General features: G+C 55.9%; 1 protein-coding gene across 1 annotated transcript in view; it reads left to right on the forward strand.

Moving 5' to 3' along the window:
- RPS6KA2 (ribosomal protein S6 kinase A2) overlaps positions 1-17,481 on the forward strand; it is a 153,550-nt gene extending 136,069 nt beyond the window's left edge. The window contains 7 exon segments of the mRNA XM_039257159.1: positions 1,162-1,251; positions 2,890-3,048; positions 4,473-4,634; positions 7,514-7,590; positions 9,669-9,786; positions 12,698-12,835; positions 14,494-17,481. Of these exon segments, the coding sequence (XP_039113090.1) occupies positions 1,162-1,251; positions 2,890-3,048; positions 4,473-4,634; positions 7,514-7,590; positions 9,669-9,786; positions 12,698-12,835; positions 14,494-14,619 (870 nt within the window). The 3' untranslated portion in view covers positions 14,620-17,481.
- Positions 17,482-21,741: the final 4,260 nt, after the last annotated feature.

The following is a 21,741-nucleotide window of genomic DNA, read 5'->3' on the forward strand; positions in this document are numbered from 1 at the left end:
CAGTGAAGGTCGGACACTTAACGGACCGAGCCCCCCAGGCGCCCCGAAAAGAGGTTGAGTTTCACGCAAAGCTCCACTTAAACACTTTCACGTGAGAGAAAGCACTGGAAACCCCTCTCATGGTCTAGTGGTCAGACGATTCCACATTCTCCAAAAGAGTAAATATTTTAAAATTAAGTGAAGCTGATCTGCAAGAACAGCTTGCACTCTTCTGAGCACTGTCTCAAACACATGTGGGGTGGGGTCACTTGGATGGGGTCCCCTTCCACCACCAGTTCCATCCCCATAAAATGCAAGCGAGGGCACAGTAAGCCACCTCCAAAGGTATCGGCCGTGATGTACCGCGGATGAGTCCCCGTTGGACGTAGGCTTATGCTCATGAAACCTTGTGTCTTCGGAGGCCGTCTGTTTCCTCGGGAGGAAGGATTTTATCTGTTATCCCAGGAAGTGGGCTATGGACGCTGGGTGGCGGAGGGGAGGGGATGTTTGTGTGTCTGAGCCACAGCGGCCCCTTGGCCCCTAGGGAGAGCCATGCATGTGGCCACACTTTGTTGCTGGTGCATAGCTGCAGAGTAAGGTAAGACCCAGCAGCAGCTGGGGGCCGATTCTGGACGACAGAGTGCCCAGGCCACCAACCAGAGCCCGCCACCGCGGTTCAAAACACCTTCCGTTACGCGGTGCCTGCGTGAGCTCCCCGAAGCCCGCTCTCCACCCAGCCTGCAATAGTTTGCAATTCGTGTCTGAGGCTTGGGCCTGCTTTTTTTTTTTTTTTAATTCTTGTTAATGTTTTATTTCTGAGAGGGAGAGGGAGAGAGAGAGAGAGAGAGAGACAGTGTGAGCAGGGGAGGGGCAGAGGGAGAGGGAGACACAGAATCCGAAACAGGTTCCAGGCTCTGAGCTGTCAGCACAGAGCCCGACGCGGGGCTTGAACCCACAAACTGTGAGATCGTGACCTGAGCCGCAGTCGGAAGCTTAACTGACCGAGCCCCCCAGGCGCCCCTTGGGCCTGGGTTTTGTAAACGGTGGGAGGGAGGGTTGCCATGAACTTCTCAGCAGCTGTAAGTTATCCTGTAGGCATGAGCCCGAGGGGAGGAGGAGCCAGACAGGGTCGGAGCCAGCAGACGCCCCGGGAGCCTCAGGTCACGTGCTCGTTTGTTCCAGATCATCGACAAGAGTAAGAGAGACCCCTCGGAAGAGATCGAGATTCTCCTGAGATACGGACAGCATCCGAACATCATCACGCTCAAAGACGTGAGTGGCCTTCACACAGTGGCTGTGTCGTGTGTGCCTCGAGTTTCTTTGGGGGTGGCCTTCCCCGCGGCTCAGCGACTGCTCCTGCCCCCGTGAGCGCGTGTGGGACCAGCCTCTGCCGCGGGCACCTTGAGGTTACCCGGCGTCGGCCCAGCCCCCTCCCAAATCGGCGGGCATGCGCTTAAAGGGCAGGATGGCTGGCAGCCGTCGAGCATTAGCAGAAATGAGAGTAGGGAGTGGGTGAGACGGAGCCGGGTCGGATCGCAGACCCTAGGGTTCTGAGCCCGCCTGGAGTTCCCGCTAAGTCCCGAGGGAATGTGAAACAGGCACCCGTGTTGCCAAAAGCAGAGCAAAAGCCAGCTTTGCACCCCAGGGGCCCCGTCACCTCGCTGCTCCCTGCATTCCAGCTTTTATTACCTGTTAAGGTCCACACGCAGAAGCCAGCTGGTATGAAAACTCCCGAGCCTCCCTAACCCCTGTCATCCTGCTGGGGTGTGAGGCCCGCCGCCACTAGCGGCCTCAGTGCAGTCTCAGGAGAGCATTTTCCGCGTTCATAACCTGGAAATCAACACACCCACGTTACCTTTCCCTCTAGTAGTGAGCCCAGAGTCAGGCAAATTATTTGAGTGATTTGTTCTGGAAAGTCACTGCCGTGTGAGCTAGAAAAGTGCTCGTATGAGGGTGACCTGCCCCATTGCCATGAGTTCTCGTCACCTGGGCACGCCCATAGGCAGGCGGTGGTGCCACACAGGTGTGTCACGGAAAGGGCAAGGGCAGAGGTGGTTTTGGCTGTTGTGGTTTTTTTGGGTTTTCTAAAAATATTTATCTAATTTGAGAGAGAGAGAGAGAGTAGGGGAAAGACAGAGCTGGAGAGAGAATCCGTGCTGTCAGCACAGAGCCCAACAGAGGCCTCAAACTCCCCAACCGTGAGATCATGACCTGAGCTGAAATCAAGAGTCAGATGTTCAACCGACTGAGCCCCCCGATGCCCTTTGTCCCTTGACTCAACAAAGCTCTTTTTTTCCATTGCCTTCGGCCATAAAATTTCTGGCGGCATATGGCCCCTCCTCTGTGGCTCTGCCCCCCCCCATCCCGTTCCGGACGCTGGGGTCTGGCTGCACCTCGTCCACGGTGCAGCGGCACGGAGGGCCCCTGGGGGCTGCTTGGACAGGACCCTAACCTACGGACCGGACCTGCCTGCTAAGCAGACCCCCGCCCCATGGCGTGCACACTCAGGTCGGCCGAGCTCGGCGCCAGCGGCCCGCAGCAGCACGGTGCCCCCCAGTCCCACAGCAGAGACGGGAGCAAGATCAGGACACTTCGCTTCAGCTAAAATCCCCCCCCGCCAGCCCTTGGCCTCGCCGACTCGTTCCCTGCTTTGCTGCAGGCTATTAAAGCTGCTGTTTCCTAAGAGGAGCCGTGTTGGGTATGACTGGACCCGCCATTCGCTCATTTTCACCAGAAGCCTGGTTTTGACACCAGGCGGGGGGCGGGGGCACTGAGGCCCCCGCCCCGCCCCGGCTCCTGTCCCTCCCGCCTGGGGCTGCCTTCTCCCTACAGCAGGCGGGCCGGCGAGGGCAAGGCGGCCGCGGTCACGGCGTGGCTCCTGAGGTCCCTGCGCCCGTGTCTGCCCCCCAGGTCTACGACGACGGCAAGTTCGTGTACCTGGTAACGGAGCTGATGCGCGGCGGGGAGCTCCTGGACCGCATCCTGCGGCAGCGGTGCTTCTCGGAGCGGGAGGCCAGCGACGTGCTGTGGACCCTCACCAAGACCATGGACTACCTGCACTCCCAGGGGGTGAGCCGCTGCCCTCCGGGGTGGCCAGCACCATGGACTCCCTCCACTCCCGTGGGGAGGGGGGGCGCAGCCCTGGGGAGGGGGCAGGAGGGAGCGGGCCGGTGCCCATCCGCATCACAGCTGCCCCTGCGTGTCTCAGACCCTTGCACACACAGCGTTCGGGGGAGCTCACCAGGGACACTCCATGTACCTGGACCTGAGATGCAGGAAAGGTTGTGATACAGGGAAGTTCTGAACTCCCATCACCTGCTCCATTTAAAGCTGAATTCCTTCCCTGCACAGAGGAATTCTGCAGGTGAAAATGACAGTGGTGGCCGGGTTCCCGCGGCCCAGGCGCTGCTCTGTGCCCCCCGCGTCTGCAGTCTGACTGGGATGCCAGAGCAGAGAAAGGTCAGCTGTCTTGCCCAGGAGCCGGCCACACACAAGTGACTGACGGAGCCGGGGTCCTGCCGGGCTCTCGGCTTCCCGACCCCACGCTCGCAGCCCCCGCAGCCGGCTGGGGGTGGCCTTGTCCCCGGTGCCCCTCTCCCCTCGGCCCTTCCCGTGAGGCAGACCGTGTTTGTGCCCCAGCCAGCCCCTCACGGGTGGTCGTAAGCGGCTAAATGCGTCCACCACCCGGCAGCCCGGGAGTAGGAAGCATTTTCCCAGAAGAGTCACCCTCCAGAGGAAACCCTTTGGACGATGGCTTTTCCAGAAGGGCTTCCACTGAATGAGGGCAGAGATGGGCCTGGACCCGGACTGTCCCACTGCCCTGCCCGCAGGGCCCATGACCCGGCTGGCACCTGCGTGTGCCCCTCCGACCCCCCTCTTGTATCCGTGCCTGGGGTCTAACGGGGCAATGCGGCTTCCCGGCCGTGTGCAGACACACGCGTGTGCTCACAGTCGGCCTCTGTCCACTTCCGAAGAAATCACCACGAGCCCCGAGTAGCTGCTTTGCTCTGAGATGCGCTGACGGCTTCCACTGACCCCGTCCCTCGCGCTCGGAGCCCCGCAGCTCCCTCGGCACGGGGGCGGCTGAGGGCTCCTGTCGGCTGCTGAGCCCGTCTGTGGTCATGCGCCCCACGTCTGCCTCGCTCTCCCACGTGCCAGCCCCTCACCACGCTGGGGCGTGGCGGCGCACGGTAAACACGTTCTGTGCAGATCTTTTCGTCCACGTCCCCTGGCTCACCGCACGTAGTTCTCTCCGCCTCGGTAGCTGCTCATTTACTCACTCGTTGAAATATTCATTTGCCACCAAAGAGGTTTCTAGTGGGCCCCCAGATCTGAGCGTCAATGTCAGAGGAAGAGAGGAGGGAACGCCCCCCCACACCCCCCATCCAAGCTGACCTGCTTCCGGCTGCACGCCGGCTCCAGTACACACCCTGCTCTTGGGAACGCTTCGCCCCTTCCCTTCCCGCTCCAGCCTGGGCCTGCTGCCGTTCCAGGTCGTTCACCGAGACCTGAAGCCGAGTAACATACTGTATATGGATGAGTCCGGAAACCCTGAGTCCATCCGAATCTGTGACTTCGGGTTCGCCAAGCAACTTCGGGCAGAGAACGGGCTGCTGATGACGCCGTGCTACACAGCAAACTTCGTGGCCCCGGAGGTAAGAGCTGAGCTGGCGGGGTAAGATCGGAGACTTCAGGAATAAGGTCTGAGCCGGCGGAGTGAGATCTCTGAGCTGGCGGGGGTGAGATCTCTGAGACGGTGGGGGTAAGATCTCTGAGCAGGCGGGGGTGAGATCTCTGAGACAGTGGGGGTCAGATCTCTGAGCCAGGGGCGGGGAGTGGGGGTAAGCAAAGGAGGGGATAGAGAGTTGGGTACACTGGAGGCACCTTGATTTAGTTCAGCAATAACCTTAGAGAATAGAAATGAATGAGAAAACAATCAGCCCCTAATCCTGCTCAAACACACCTATTGTATCATTTTAGTTTCCTGTTTGCAGCATTTTTCCTGGTGATGCTTCTATGTAAAATCGTTACTGTGCGGTAGACCATTGGGCTCAGACCCGAGTGTTTGCCGGGAGTTACGTAGAAACAATGCAGTCGGTCTCTCGCGTCACCCAGAAGGGAGCTGACGGGTCATCTGTGATCAGAAACCCGCCTACGGCTGCACCGACAGGGCGGGGGGGGCGGGGTCTGCGTGTTTGGGGGTTTCCTCTGGGCCAGGTTCTGCTGCAGGCTGTGGGCCACGGCAGAAGCCACAGTCTCTGGGGACCGCGGTCATGGGCAGAGGAGGGCGGCTGGCCGGCCTCCAGCGGACGGGATGAGCTGGGCAACGGCCTCGGGCTCCCGGGGACGCCTCCATTAGGCTCCGAAGTCACTGGAACACCTGTGAAGACAAACCCAGTTCCTTGCTTTTTAGAAGCTTAGCAACAAAACCTGAGAGGCCGGTGGAGCAGGACAGCCCATGGCCAGTGGGGTGAGGGGCCGGGGGGCCGGGGGCAGGGGCTAGATTTAGATTCTGTGTGGATCCTTCCGGCTGCTGGGAAAGGCACGCGGGCACCTAGCAGCGGGCCTGCGAGAGAGAGCTGAGAGGTGCCCCCCCACAGTGTGGTGAGGAAGGCAGGGTGCTGAGCCGAGATGCAGGTGGGCACGGAGCCCACACGAGTGGGACCAAGGCCATTTTTAGGCCACCCAGACGCTACCTGGGGCCCCTTTAAAATAATCTGCTTATAAGCATCTATTGTGCCTTTTCTGATCAGAAATAATATCGATGCTATTGATTGTAGTGGTTGTAGAATATCTTAAGAATCGGTATCTTTTCCATTTCTGAAGCCCTTTTTCCAGTATTTCTTACTTCTATCTTGATGCGCCCTATGAAGTGGACAGGGTGGATATTAGCCACGCTTGATAGATTAAGGAAAAAAACAAGTTCAGTGTGTTCAAGTGACTTTTGAAGGTCACTCAGCCCGTGGAGAGAGGGCTTGAACAGTGAACATTCTGTTGATTTCCGTGTGCTGGTTCACCGCCTTCCGTGTTGCCGGCACGGCCCATGGTGTCAGCGGTACAGAGGTGGGGGATGGGCTCCTTGCCCTTGTGTTTAAGACAACTGCTCGCGGTTTTCCACGTGTAGCGCTGAGTCCACGGATGTGCAGGGACCCAGGAGTATCGAAGCTGCTTGCTTTCCTGTCACTCGGCTATGACTTTGTCTGAGGACTGTCTGCTGCTACAGTCTGTAATCCTAGGACGCATGAATGCTTCTGTTTTAAGCATTCCTCAAAAAATTAAACAGGATCACCATGTAGTGCAGTCTTGCAGGGACCCAGCAGCCTGAAAGCAGAGACAGGAGCAGACATTCGCCACCTGCGTCCACAGCAACATGATTCACAGTGGCCAAAAGGTGGGAGCCACCCAGGCATCTGTCGGTGGCTGAATGGATGAACAGAAAGTGGTTTATTTTTGATTTTTAAAAGTTTCTTTAATGTTTATTTTTTGAGAGACAGAGAGCACGAGCAGGGGAGGATCAGAGAAAGAGGAAGACACAGAATCCGAAGCAGCTCCAGGCTCTGAGCTGTTGACGCAGAGCCCGACATGGGGCCTGAACTCACAAACTGTGAGATCATCACCTGAGCCAAAGTCGGATGCTCAACCGACTGAGCCCCCCCCCTGCCCAGAGCTCCCAGAATGTGGTTTATTCACACAATGGAATGTTAGCCTTGAAAAGGAGGGATGTCTTGTGCTATGCTACATGATGAACCTCAAACACAGTGCGTTCTGTATGTTACACAAGACAGAAGCATAATTACCATATGATTCCACTTACATGAGGTCCCTAAACCAGCCACATCCGTGGAGACCGAGCGGAGAAGGGTGGGTGCGAGGGCTGGGGGTGGGCCATGGGGAACCAGTGCGTGATGGGAGAGTTTCAGTTTTGCAAGAGAAAAGAGTTCTGGAGACTGATGGCGGTAACAGTTGAATGCCTTAACTCTTCTCCTAAAACTGATTAAGATGGTAAATTTGAGGGGCACCTGGGTGGCTCAGATGGTTAAGCGTCCCACTTCAGCTCAGGTCATGATCTCATGGTTCAGTTTGTGAGTTCAAGCCCTGTGTTGGGCTCTGTGCTGACAGCTCAGAGCCTGGAGCTGCTTCAGATTCTGTGTCTCCTTCTCTCTCTGCCCCTCCCCAGCTCACGCTCTGTCTCTCTCTCAAAAATAAATAAACATAAAAAAACTTTTTAAAAGATGGTAAATTTTATGCTATGTGTATTTTGCCATAATTTTTTTAAAAGTTCCTTAAAAATTAAGTGTTTCCTTTTTAATCCATGTGCTGTGGATCTAGCAAGAACTGGGGTTCCTATGTGTGCCCTGGTCTGTGGGGAGCCCCGCTGCAGGGCTCCACGGCCGACTTTGCGTTAACGAATGACAGCTCCACAGAAGACGTCCCTGGTCCCCACCTGCCCGGCTCCTGATCCCATCGGAGCGACACGCCAGGAACTTGAACTTGCCTCCCGAGTGCTCATCCGTCATCTGCTTCCCCCCCGCAGGTCCTGAAGCGACAAGGCTATGATGCGGCGTGTGACATCTGGAGCCTGGGGACCCTGCTGTACACCATGCTGGCGGGGTAATGTGCTCCTCCCACAGGAGTCAGCGCGCGAGGCATCGGGAGGCCGGGACGCGGGGTGCTGCCCCGTCCGGGCCCAGGTCGGCCCTGCCCGGTGCTGGGGTGGGGACGCTTTCAGGCCTCCTTAGCCTCTTCAGGACAAGTAAAGAACAGGGATAAGAAGGTTAGCTTTATGCTTTATATTTTTTTAATGGTTATTTATTTTTGAGACAGAGAGACAGAGCACAGCAGGGGAGGGGCAGAGAGAGAGGGAGATGCAGAATCCAAAGCAGGTTCCAGGCTCTGAGCTGTCAGCACAGAGCCCAATGCGGGGCTCAAGCCCACAAACCGCGAGATCATGACCTGAGCCAAAGTCAGACGCTTAACTGACTGAACCCCCCAGGAGCCCCTGTTTTCTTTAAAATGTATCTCTAGAATTGGGGAACCAGGGCACAGAACTCCGCTCATCAGCAAAAAACCCAAGCCTCTGACCACGTGTCCATATTCTCCGTTGCACCCCCCCTTAAGAGGTCGCAACATCTCCCCTTAAAAATGTTCTCTTGAGTTAAGAAGCAGCCATAACGGCTTCCTGGTCAGACAGCACCTCGGGGAAGGCGGCAGGTAAAGGCAGGTGACTGACCTGCGTGGCCGCGGGACAACACCCCGGGCATCACGGGGGGAGGGTAGGGTGGCTGCGCACCGGCGCCCAGTCCAGGGTCTGCTGGGCTCCTTGACCTCAGCTGGCCTCACCCCCCTCACTTCTGAATGAAAAGCAGGTGGCCCTTTAGGATTCCAGCCTTAAAGGTCTAGGACCCAAATAACCCACGGGACCTCGCTTTCTAAGCTAATTAGACCCCTGCATGGAAGGAAAAGAGCTGTAGACCGTCCAGTCCTGTTGACTGTCACGAAATGGACAAAATGCCCGCTTTTTCTGTAGCCTTCATGAGGCCTCTCGGGACACGTGAGGGATTAGTGTCCGCGGGGAACAGAGGCTGAGTCGCCAGCCCGGGGCTGTGCTTGGAGGACAATTACCGGGAAGGCGCCCCGGCTCTTCCTGGCATCAACACTGTGGGGTCGCTCTGCGGTGTTCTGATGCTCGCGGTGTGTGCGCGGATCTCAGACAGCAAGCTTCGCCACGAAGAGAAGTAGCGTGGGGATCCCACGGATTCCTTTTCCAGGGAGGCATTTCTCAGCGTGCCCTGGTTTATGGTGGGAGGTGATACAGTAACTCAGTGCAGCAGGTGCTGAGGCATCGTGCATGTGTCTGTGTAGACACTCCCTGGGAGTGAGTTATCCTGCCCATTTGCAATTGAGTCTTAAGAAATTAATGTGTGGGGCGCCTGGGTGGCTCATTTGGTTGAGCATCTGACTTTTGATCTCAGCTCGGGTCAGGAACCCAGGGTCGTGGGCTGGAGCAACGTGTCTGGCTCCACACTCAGTGTGCAGCCTGCTTAAGATTCTCTCTCGGGGCCCGTGGATGTGAGATCACGTTCGTGGGTTCGAGCCCTGTGTCAGGCTCTATGCTCACAGCTCGAAGCCTGGAGCTGCTTCAGATTCTCTGTGTCTCTCTCTGCCCATACTCATGCTCTGCCTGCACTCATGCTCTGTCTCTGTGTTTCTCAAAAATAAGTAAACATTAAAAATATTTAAACAAAGGATCTTCTCTCTCCCTCTGGCCCCTCTCCCCACTCATACTATCTCTCGCTTTCAAAAAAATGTAATTTATCAGAGAGCTGGAGTTGGTAATAGGCCAACCATGGGTCTCTCAGACTTCAGATCTCAGGCTCTCCCCCGTTACATCACGGTCTCATGGATGACCGGGCAAAACACAGCGTCGCCAAGGGCTCCAGAAACGGGCCAGGGAGCTCGTGCTCGGGTCCACAGAGATTTCTGCGCTGGCCTTCTTGACCTACAGCACTGACCGAGTAGGGAAGATGGACACAGCGTAAGAGATAAGTAACGGGTCCCCATGACCCTGTTTTTGGAGCATGATGGGAAAGAAAGAGCTACTTTCAACAACGTGGAGACCACACTAAGCTGCGAACGTCACTGTAGGTGGCATAGTGGAAGCTCATGACCCGAATTCTCTCATTGCACAGATTTACCCCTTTTGCAAACGGGCCCGATGATACTCCTGAGGAGATTCTGACGAGGATCGGAAGTGGGAAGTATGCCCTTTCTGGGGGGAACTGGGACTCCATCTCCGATGCGGCAAAGGTGAGTCAAGTTTCCCGGCACGCTCACTGCTTAGCGTGGAGAGTCCGTAGCAGCCATCTTAATTGTGACGAAGCTAGAGGACACCTTTCATAGAAATACACACGTCTTTTATCTCATAGATTTTTTTTTAGCTTCTCAGTTGAAAAATTCTTTTTCATGAAGCTATTTTTATAGCCCTTCTCACATGTGCTGGGGTTCTCCAGAGAGACAGAATCCGTAGGATATAGATAGGTAGGTACGGAGATCCAGAGAGAGAGAGATTTTTAAGATCAGTTCGTGTGACTATGGAGGCTGATAAGTAAAGTCTCCAGAGTCAGTCAGCAGGCTGCAGTCAGGGTAGAGCCGGCGTCAGCCCAAGGGGCAAAGCCCCTCTGCGGGCCGACTTCCCCTTTCTTTGGGGAACCCCTGTCTTTTTAATCTTCGAGCTTTCCGCTGATTGGATAGGGCCCACCGACACCGTGGAGGGCCATCTGCTTTACCCCAAGTTGACTGATTTCAGTGTTAATCCCATCTAAGGAAGACTTTCACAGCAATGTCTAGACTGCGTTTGGCCAAACACAGGACCGTGGCTTAGACAAGTTGACCACTAAAGTTAACCCTCACACTTTCAGTGATGTTGTCAAATGACAGCCCTGAACGATCACAGACCGATCAAGAAGAACTCTGGGACAGAGGTGTGTTTCTGTTGTTTTAAAACACTTTGCACTCGGGCTTCTCTGCAGCCTCACTATTGGTGACCAGCCTTGTTTAAAGAAACATCGGGCTTCGTCTTTTTCAGTTGAGATCCTCAGTTCCTTGCTAATTAAGTAGTAAATGATAACCCAACCACTAGTAAGAAGCAGCATCAACCATCTATTTCCTGTGTTACTGTAAAATGACGGGGAGAGGAGTAGACGGTCTGGGCTTCTGATTTCAGTGCTGCCATCGTCACCACTGTGACCTCATATGGCGATGGTGGAGGGGTGGTAGAGAAGACCATCAAGCAGAGGGGAAGGTGGAGATGGTAGAAATGATGGTGGAGGTGATGGTGGAAGAGATGATGGAGATGATGGCGGGGGTGATGGTGGAGAAGATGGTGGAGGTAATGACGGAGGCCATGGCGGAGGTGACAGCAGCCGGCGTCCAGTGAGCACACCCCTTGTGTCAGACCCTGATGCTCTCACTGCTCTTTTCTATCCACTCTGTCTAAACGTATAGAAATTGTCTAGTTCTAGTCCCCAAAGTAGAACAGCGCTCGGGTGCTGGTGTTCCTTTGTGAGGCGGTCTTGGAAGCAGGCATGGGGGGCAGGGAGGTGTCAGGAAGGGAGTCAGGTCAAGTGCAGGCTCACGTCAAGTACAAGATTGCAGGCAGGGGGCTTTGCTGCCTCCTAGGGCCTTGATGGTTTCTTCCTGCCCCTTCACCACCTTGTCTTCTACCTCATGTGGCCCGTGCCTTTTCCCCTGTCTGTGTTCACTGTACACACAACAAAACCTGCAATCTTCCCCCCAGACAGACACAGTCTATGGATTTGTGTGTCGTTACTTTATCTGCGTTCTGCTTGTAGTGTAAGGAAAGATACTCCTCTACTCTGAGATCTTGAACAAGTTAATAAAGATCTCTTGCTTTCGTTTTTACACCTGGAAATACGAGCAATAATGTTTCCAGAACATATTTCTTTTATGAAGTTGCCAAGATTAATGTTATTGAATATTAAAAGGCATTGGATTTCTCTGTTGAAATAAAGGATTTTATATTAGTCTCTAGGATTTCTCTTCCATGGTTTATGACCAGAAATTCCATTGAGTACTTTAGCGATACATTATCCACGTGAGCTAATTCATGTATTTCACTGTGAAATGTCACGGGGACACCAAAGGAAGGTGAGTAGGTGAGCAGAAAAGCGTGGATTCTCATCGTGGCTCCTCCTTGGACAATTGTTTAATCACTAAAAAATATCAACATCTTCACCTGCAAAATAGGGAAGTAATATCCCTCCTTCCCCCGAGGCCAGTCCTGACGACTGTTGAGAACAGGTGCATCGAGCACGTGAAGACCGTCTCATGAACGCCATGCAGAGATAGATCATGGCTGTGACTGTGTGTGTGTGTGTCTGTGTGTGCATGTGTGTACGTGCGTGTGCACGTGTGTACGTGTGTTGCAACATGTGATGTAAAGTGGAGCTTTGTCTTTAAGCTACTTGGAGGAGTTTTTATTGTTATTACCTTACAGTTAAATAAGAAAATTACCTCAGGGGTGCCTGGGGGGCTCAGTCGGTTAAGCCTCCGACTTCGGCTCAGGTCATGATCTCACGATTCGTGGGTTCAAGCCCTGTGTTGGGCTCTGTGCTGACAGCTCGGAGCCTGGAGCTGCTTCAGATTCTGTGTCTCCCACGCTCTCTGCCCCTCCCCTGCTCGTGCTCTGTCTCTCAAAAATAAACAAGCATTTTAAAAAGAAAGAAAAAGTAAAAAAGAAGAGAAGACAATTATCTCGATTGGGCACTAGCCCATTGGACACGTGTGATGCTGGTGGGTAGTTCTAACAAAACATAACTGCATCCACTGTGATAACTGGTTTATCTGTGGGACAGTCGTTATGTTAGCTTCTCCCTCTGGAAAGATACCATTTTTACTAAAAAAAAAAAAACATTCCGTCACATTTCATGCACGATTTAACATTTCCACATTTCATTTCTCTTTGGATGTAAAATCTTAACCTGGAGTAAGCCACCAAGTTGATGATAATTAAAATTTAAAAATCATTCACATACTTTTATAGATGAAAGTAAACACTTGACCCCAAAATGCTAAGAATCGGTCAGAATAGCAGTGAGGTTTTACCCTGAGAAGGAACGAAGGAACTCTGCTCGGGAGCCTGTTTGAACCAACTTCAATGACCCTCCCAAAATCTCCTCTCTGTCATCTGCCCTTACAGGACGTCGTATCCAAGATGCTGCACGTGGACCCTCACCAGCGCCTGACGGCAGTTCAAGTTCTAAAACACCCATGGGTCGTGAACAGAGAGTACCTGTCCCAAAACCAGCTCAGCCGACAGGACGTCCACTTGGTGAAGGTACCGACAGCTGGTCAGGGGAACAAGATGGCAGGGAGGGGGCACGCAGAGGCGTCACCCTGAGGCCTCCCGGTTAACCCAAAAAGTCACAGTGTGGGGACCAGCTAGGGAACCGATCACAGGCGCACACGCGTATCCCTCCTTTATCTACTTCCACACATTTCTTCACTCTCGAGCCACCACATGCAAAACTCTGAATGAGCTACAACTTCTGTTAACAACCCTGAACGCTTCACTGTGGGGAGGGGGGCGGGTGTGCACGCACACCCACGTGCGTATGAGACAGAGATGGAGGGAGAGAAGGAGAGATGGAGAGAAAGTGGGAGAGAGACAGACAGACAGATGGAGTGGAGAGTGGGAGAGAAGGAGGGAGAGAGCGAGGTGGAGGGGGTCAAGTTTCCAAAGCCCTCCATTCGAATGATTTTTTTTATGTTTATTTATTTTGAGCGAGAGAGCGAGCGAGGGAGCACACGAGCAGGGGAGGGGCAGAGAGAGGGGGGGAGAATCCCAAGCAGGCTCCACGCTGCCGGCACAGAGCCAGAGGCGGGGCTCGATCCCACGAACCCTGAGATCGTGAGCCGAAACCAAGAGTCGGACGCTTAACCGACCGAGCCGCCGGGTGCCCCAACCCTCAATCCCAGATCAGAGGCCGGCAGACTTGTGTCTAAGGGCCCAGACTGTAAGCATCTCAGGCTTTCGAGTCAGATGTCCCCGTCACCGTGCCTCCGTCTCCTGCCGTGCCCCCGAACCTCCAGAGAAGGCGTGGGGGCGGATGGGTGCCGAGCTGTTTCAGTAAAAGCTTAGCTGCGAGAGCAGGGCCCCAGGCTGGTGCCCTCGCTCTCCTGAGGGACTTCCCGCCGCGCCCGCAGCTCGGAGTCCAGCGGTGCCCTCCGCGAGCGGGCGCACGGGCGGCACCCAGCAGCCGTGAAGGAGACGCAGGGCCGTAGAGGGAACGGCCTCAGGACGCAGAGGGCATCAGGGACATGTCTGCCCCCGGGGATCACAGGGTTTGACCTACAGAAGAGCCGCTCCTCTACTTGGTGTCCCCGGGGACCCCTGCGGCCCGCGATCCCACCCGTGCCTTTCCTGACTCCCGGTGCCACTGTGGGTCCGGCCTCCCTAAGCTGCGCGTCAGGATGCCTAACTAGCAAGGCCGCGGCTTCCGGCCACCTCGGTCATGACACGCCCACATCCTGAGGGGGCATCCAGAGGCCCGGGGAGTCTACACCGCAAGAATAAGCGGGTCCTGCCTCACGTGCTTGGCAGCGGCTGCCTGGAGCTCCCTGGGAAGGACAGCGGCCACCGCCCGCAGCCATCAGGGTCGGCCCTCGAGCCCTTCTCAAGTCCAGCGAGTGTGGGACAGCGGCGCGGCGCAGGGGGCCCGGGCCCCGTCCTGGGGCTCTGTGCGTGTCTGGGGGACACCACGCCATGGGCATCCCTTGGGGCTGGGGTGGGGGCTGGACGGACACGTGATTCCCGAGGCCCTGGTGTAAGCTCACTGCAGTGGGAGCGCTGCACCCCGCGCCCCGGGGCCACCGGAAGGGCTTAGCTGCCCGCTGTGCGTGCGGGGGCCAGGCCCAGGGAGGCCCCGGGACTCGGGGGCCCGCTCGGGAGGGGTGGCAGGCAGCACACTCACCGGCCTCTCCCCTTCCCTGCAGGGAGCCATGGCCGCCACCTACCTTGCCCTGAACAGAACTCCGCAGGCCCCGCGGCTGGAGCCGGTGCTGTCGTCCAGCCTGGCTCAGCGCAGGGGCATGAAGAGACTCACGTCCACGAGGCTGTAGCGCTCGGCCCACTCCCGTCACGGGCGCTGCCGGAGTGACCCCAGCCCGGCCCCGGGGCCCGGGCGCCTCGGCGCATTCCACGTCCTCTCGTTCAGCCTGGATCGGATCCGGACCCATGGCCTCCCCAGCCTCACCGCGCCAGCCTCCCGCCTCCTTGCCCCGAGCAAAGCCAGACGGACGCATTTCACCCACCGCTCACCGCCCTGCTGAACGCCTGTAGGGCTTTTACGATCACGGCTTATATTTATAGAGAGAGATATTTTTTTTTTCCAATTATAGAGCCAGTGACTTGGCCGGATCCCGACGCCTGCGTCCTCGTTATTAGCGCGAGAGGGCGCACTGGCTGCTTCCCCTGTCGCCAGAAGGATGGGTCAGCACGTGGCACCCAGGACTAGGCGCCGGGTCCCCTCCAGATGATCCAAAGAGCCCCCATCCCATCGCCCCCTCGTTTCTGACTGAGGTGCTGGGCGACCTCTCGGGGTCGCAGACCCGAATTGGGGAGAGCCTGGCCCAGAACCGGCGAGCGGTGTCTGCCTTGGAGGCCTCTTTTCACGAGAACAGCACGTGTCCCTGGGGAGGAGCCAGCTACAGCCTGAGCCCCCCCACACCGGCCTGTGTCCTTGTCCCCCCAGGGCTGGCTGGCCGGCCGGGGCTGCAGGGCTGGGGTCCACGCTCCCACCCAGAGCTTTGGAGAGGGAGCTCTGGGCCCGACGGCTGGCGGCGGCCCTCCACCAGCCCCCCGTGCTCTCCCAAAGCAGTGGTTCCTCTGCGTCTGTTTTTCCCTTTCTGGGCCACGGGAGACCCCTGCCCCGCTCCCCGAGCACTGGCAGCCCTGAGCTCTAGGGAGGAGGCTGGGAGGGCACCGGGGGTGCCCGGCTGGTGGGGGGCAGCCATGCACTTTGTGGAAGCCGTGATTTTGTGTTGCGTCTGTGTTTCCATTCTTCAGTGACATTTACTGTTCCCCTTGGGTGCGTGTGCACAGGGGCGGGCGGGGAGGGGAGTTGAGCGCAGGGCTGAGCACTGTGTGCGTTTCTTGTCAGTAAAACAGGACAGGCTGGGCGCCACCGCCCAGGCCGCAGGGGAGAGTGTGTGCCCCTGGGCCGGCCCGGGACTCCCCGGGGTCCCCGCGGGGTCGGGGGGCCGGGTCCTCAGCCGGGTCTCACGCAGAAGGCGGATTTCCTGGTTCCCTTCACCCCCCATCTCAGCTGGCTACGCAAGAGCCCGTGCTGCGTTCTGGACGCGACCACTTACCTTGGTCCAATTGTTTTCACACCTTCCCGTGTAAAGGTGTTGCAGAAGCTTCCATTATTCCGTGAGCCCTTCTTTCCCTCCGAAACCACATGACGCGCAGGGCGGGGACAGGCTCACCTACGTGAGCCTCATTAGACATCTGTCCTGTTTTCCCAGTAGGAAACGCTCTTCCCCCAAGGCTAAAAAGACTTGACCCACAATAGTTTCGTTTCAGGTCTGAATCATGTTATTGATTATTAGGAACTTAGGAAAAACCTTTAGGTCGCAGGGCTGCCCTCCAGGAAGGGACAGAGTCATCACGCCTCCTGTCTGCTGCACGAGGTTTGCGGCTCGCTGGTCCGCTCGCTGGGAGTCGCGTGATGGATGCGGCCCGAGGGGGAGCGGGAGGGGGGGCCGCTCCTGCGCCTCCTCCCTCTCAGGGCCGCCATGCACACGGCCCCCCGTCCTCACTGAGGGCCGCAGAGGGACCCGGGTTCACCCCGCCCAGGCTGTGCCCCGAGCAGACAGCGGATGGGCGCCTGCCCTGTTCAGCTGCTACCTGAATGGCTGCCACGTGCCTCTGCTCGCTCAGCTTGTCCAGAACAAGGCGGCACTTGAACCCTCGGGCCGAAAGTCAGCCTGGAGGAGTCAACGTGATATTTTCAACTTCACTTCCGAGCCTTGTGTCAACAGCCAGCGGCTGTGGTTTACAAGCGGCAGTCGTACCTGAAGGAAGGTATTTGATCTCGTGTCCCCTGTGCGGTTCGCCCCCCGCCCATAACGGCGGCTCCGCGGGCTTCGCACAGGAGGTGAGATCGCACAGAACGAAACAGCCGCCCCCCCCGCCCCCGGAATGTAGAGTCCTAGCCTCTCTGGATCTCAAAACCACAGACTTTGTCGTCAGAAAACCTCGCCGGCCGCCGCGGCCCTGCCCGCTGCGGTTTCCTCCCACCTGGAGGCCCCCCCCCATTTGACAGAAACACCTGACTCACCCCCCTCACCTCCACCACCCACCCACTGCAAGGCCTCCGCCAGATGCCACCCCTAAGACAAATTCGGGCAAGAGTGAGATGTCCCCTGCATCCTTGGGTCAGATTGTCCGTGACCTTAATCTCACTCTGTGTGTGTGTGTGTGTGTGTGTGTGTGTGTGTGTGTGTCTGCTTGGAGGAGGGTCCAGCGTTGGAAGTCATAACAGTACTTCATGTCGGCCAGTGTTGTTCATTAAATGGTGTTCTTCCCAAAGCCGCACGTCGGGATTTTTGCCTCGCGCCTCATGGGGTCCCTCCAGCACACGGTGACCTGAGCTGCACTCGGTCTTTCGCTCCAAGCGGCTCTGTTGCCCTTCACCTCTGCAAGAGTCCTTAAAGTTCCAGAACAGAAGGGCGCCGCAGGTCCCCGCGGCGAGGAGCAGGTGGCTTCGCAGAGCCCGGGGTCACCGGAGGACAGGAGCACGCTCCCCACCCCACCCCCGACTCGGCACTTTGTTTACAAGCCCGGAGGGTGTGTACAGGCCATTCTCATGTTCACGCTTTGTACTTTTACGTTTGAGACGGGCGGCCACTCTACAGATATTTATTACGCTTTCCAGACTTTCTGAATAGATTTTTTTGAATAAACATGAGTTTTATGAAGTGTAATGTTTTTCTAGGAGAAGAGTACTTTCTGGACTTTGTGTTGTTCCCAGTGACTGTCGGCAGATGAGCTCGTCGCCCCTGCGGTCCCCTCGCTCTGTCTCTGGCTGCGGCCCCCGCACTGGGGGTGGCGTCCTCACAGGGGAGGCAGGCAGGGTGGCCGTCCGGTCCACGCAGAGAGCCGGCGGGGGGCACGCAGGTGCTTCCACGTGCGCGTGTGGCTTGCATGTGATTGCGTGTGCAGGGGCACTGTGTGGGGTGTGCGTGGTTGGGTACACGTATGTGTGGTGGAGGCATGCACGTGTGTGTATCTATACGTGGTCTGTGTAGCGTGTGTGTACGTGTGCCTGAGTGTATTGTGTGTTTATGTGTGCCTTATACAAGCAGGTGTGTGTGTGGTGTCCATAGGGACACATGTGTGCATGTATGTGTGCATGTGTGTGCATGGTATCCATCAGGACGTGTGTGTGTGTGTGTGTGAGCATAGTGTCCATTGGGACATGTGTGTTTGTGCATGTGTATGGGTAGTGTCCATCAGGACACGTGTGTGCATAGGAACATGTGTGTGCATGTGGTGTCCATCAGGACATGTGCACACACACACACACACTCCACACGGAGCCTGGCCGCAGGAAGGGACGGGCCCCGGCCGGACAAGCACATGGTTGTGTGCACAGCAAGGCAGGCGGCCTGGGGGCCCAGCTGATGAGCAGCCTGGGTCCACCTCTACTTGGCTGACACGCTCATGGGTCCTGGGGACCAGGACACGTCCTCTGAGTCCCCGGCATCCCGGCCACCACACCACACAGAGTGAGTGTCCGAGCTGCAGTCTTCAGCCGGCGTGTGTGTTTGGGAGGGAGGTGGCGCGTCAAGAACGGTGACATTCTGGAGGCTCTGCGGACTAGTCAGCTGGCACGGTCTCTGGTGCGCTGACGAAGGACCGAGACTCGGGGTCAGAGCCCGCACGCAGCAGACAGCGTGGCCCCAGGCGCGCGCCCTTCCCCTTGCCCCCGGGCCCCCTGTGGTGACGGAGAATGGCACGCACAACCGGCTAAGTCACCGCCGGGCACCGGACCTGAGAAACCCCGGCGTTGAGAAGGGCTGGCCAGCAAAGCAGAGCCCTCTGGTGAAGGCAGTGCCCTCGCAGAGGGCGAGAGAAAGCACACGGGAGGCAGTACCCGCAGCAGGCTCCCAGCACGAGCAAAGGGACGCAGACTGGAGGGAGGGGCTGCTACTCCAGGTAGGAAGGGGATTCACGGCGCAAATCAATCCCTGAGGTTTGCCAGCTCCGCGCAGAGACAGATGTTACCAGCCTTTCAGCCACAGCTTATGAGCTTCGTAGTTTATGTAGTGCATTCCCTGTGAATGGCGAGAACTCAGGACCTAAGATCAAAAGCACTCATCCCTGACGTATGTCAGATCTGAGTTTAGGTTTGTCACTTTACTATGATGAGAAACAGCAAATCAGGGGCTCCTGGGGGGCTCAGTCGGTTAAGCGTCCGACTTTGGCTCAGGTCATGATCTCTCAGTTCGTGAGTTCGAGCCCCACATTGTCTGTGCTGACAGCTTGGAGCCTGGAGCCTGGTTTGGATTGTGTGTGTGTGTGTGTGTGTGTGTGTGTGTGTGTGTGTGTGTGTGTGTGTCTACCCCTCCCCCACTCATGTTCTGTCTCTTCTCTCTCTCTCTCTCTCTCAAAAATAAAAATAATAAGAAAAGAAAAACATCAGCAAATATCTGTCATGGGAACAGTCTCCCACATGTTGTGAATCACACCTGAGCTCGGGCAGGGACGCCCCATGTTCTCTGTGACAGCTGCGGTTTCAGCTCAGGGGAGCTCAGTTCCCATTATTACATCAGTGGTTTTTAAACTTTTTTTTATGTCTTTATTTTATTTTGAGAGACAGAGAGTGAAGGGGGAGGTTGCAGAGAAAGAGGGAGACACAGAATCTGAAGCAGGCTCCAGGCTCCGAGCCGTAAGCACAGAGTCCGACACGGGGCTCGAACCCACGGACTGAGAGATCATGACCTGAGCTTAAGTCGGACACTTAACCGACTGAGCCACTCAGTAGTTTTTCCCACAGGACTTATCCTCACGTTTGTCCGCAGGAACGGGACACCCGTCTGCCCCTGAGCTCAGCCATCCTGGGGTTCCGCTTTGGAAAGGAGGAGAGATTGCAAATTTGCAAACTGGGGTCAAATGGAGATACATCCAAGCACAGGCTTCAAACCTGGCTTCTTGTTTACTGCAGTTCAGTCTACGCTCGGTGCTGCCTAGGTTACAGTGGACAGCACGGTGTCTGGGCGAGCCTGTGGGCTCTCTCCGTGCTCCCTGTGGGCGCCCCGAGGACTCTCTATGCTCCCCACACACGCTGTCACACTGCCACCCACTGCATTCGCCGTGCTGTGCCCAGACTTGGCTTCTTTATCATTTAAAACTACAGACTCAAAAACTAGAACAATCAGGTTTGGGTGTTCGCCCTAAATAGCAGGTGGAAAAGTAAGTATTCAGATTGAGGAAGAGATTTTTTTAAGGAGAAATTAAGAATTAGGCTCTTAACCTAAATTTAAGTCACATTTTTAGAGCCTTGAGTTTTGCGACAACATTTGTAACTGGGCTACGGAGTGTCCCCACTGAGACCTCGTAGAGATCCAGACATTGAAACCCGCAGAGAACTCCATCAACAGGCTTTGATGTGAACAGTAGCGATGGTCTAGCTTCTTGGGATGACTCATGACAAAATGATGAATTTCGGCCTCAGCACCTGACGAGCGGCCGCTCCTGACGTTCTAGATGAAGCCAGAGGGCTCCCACATCCCCTGCACCTGCCGTTCCTCCAGCCCTTCCAGGACCCCACGAAAATCTGCTCAAACTCTAGCCCAGCTGTCACCATGAAGGCGATTTTAGGTGTGATTAACATGCACAGTCAGTTGACTTTAAGAAAAGCAGAGCGTAACGCCCGGCTTCCACCAAGCAGATGAAGAGCTTGAGAGCACGGACCAAGGTTTCCCAAAGAAAAGGGAATTCTCCTCAAGACTGTGACATGCAAACGCTGCCCGAGCCTCTGACCGTCAGACTCAGACTGTAACACCGCTCCTTACCTGCGTCCCGAGCCCGCCGGCTCGTTCTGGGTGCGTCAGATGTGCTGGTCCCCGCGATGCTGTGAGCCAGGTCCTTAAAATAAATGTCCCTCCCTCTCCATGGATGGATGGATGGATGGATGGGTGGATGGAAAGATAGATAGATAGATAGATAGATAGATAGATAGATAGATAGATAGATGACAGATGATAGTAGATAGATACAGACAGATAAATGGTAGACATGTAGATAATAGATAAATAGAGGACAGATATAGAGGTATCCCTATGTAGCTAGAAACAGAAATGTGTCTCCTATTGTGTCTGTTTCCTGGAGAATTCTGATTCAGTAAGACTGTGTTTCCCTTGGAGAAAACGAAGGGGCAGTTTGGCGGGCGTCCCTGCCGGATACAGTCACACCAAGTCTATACACGCCATCCAGTGCCCACAGGGGCCCAGGCAGCGCCACGCTGTAACGGACCTCAGACTCGCTTTCATTGTAACTATTTGTATCCACTCACCTCCTGCTCAACTACTTGGTGCCACCCTGTAGGCAACTGTGAGTGCAATTTTGGTCACAAGTGTTTCTCAACATTGTCAGGGCCTGTTCGGCAAACAAAAGCGTGCCAGATCGTTTCCACACCAGCCCAGGCACCACGTCCATATAACCTGCCTTGCCCCTGTTGCTTCTCAGAGAGTCTCTACTACGGTGAGGAAGACATCGCAGGGAACTTGGCTTCCCCCCTGCTTGGAACACTGCTGACGGTATGTTCTCTCTCTTTTTAGTTTTTTTTTTGTTTGTTTGTTTGTTTTTGTCATTTCTTTGCTTCCTTTCCTTTCCTTTCTTTTCTTGAGGAAGAGAGAGAGCAGGGGAGGGGCAGAGAGAGAGGGAGACACAGAATCCTAAGCACACTCTGCACTGTCAGTGTGGGGCTTGATGCGTGGCCTGAACCCACGAACCGTGAGACCATGACCTGAGCCGAAACCAAGAGTCACGTGCTTAACCTACTGAGCCCCCCAGGCGCCCCATGGGCTGTGTTCTTTCTATTCTGAGCCCAGCACAGTGCCTGGCAGAAAAAATTATTTGCAAATGAACAAATAAGGTATTGAGCTGGGGGGGAGGGGCACAAGACGTTATAAATAGAGCCTGGCGTCCTCAGGTGGGTTAGGTGGCCTCATTGA

This window comes from Hyaena hyaena, unplaced genomic scaffold (genome assembly GCF_003009895.1).
Source record: "Hyaena hyaena isolate Hyena2069 unplaced genomic scaffold, ASM300989v1 scaffold_603, whole genome shotgun sequence".
Classification (NCBI taxonomy): Eukaryota; Metazoa; Chordata; class Mammalia; order Carnivora; family Hyaenidae; genus Hyaena; species Hyaena hyaena.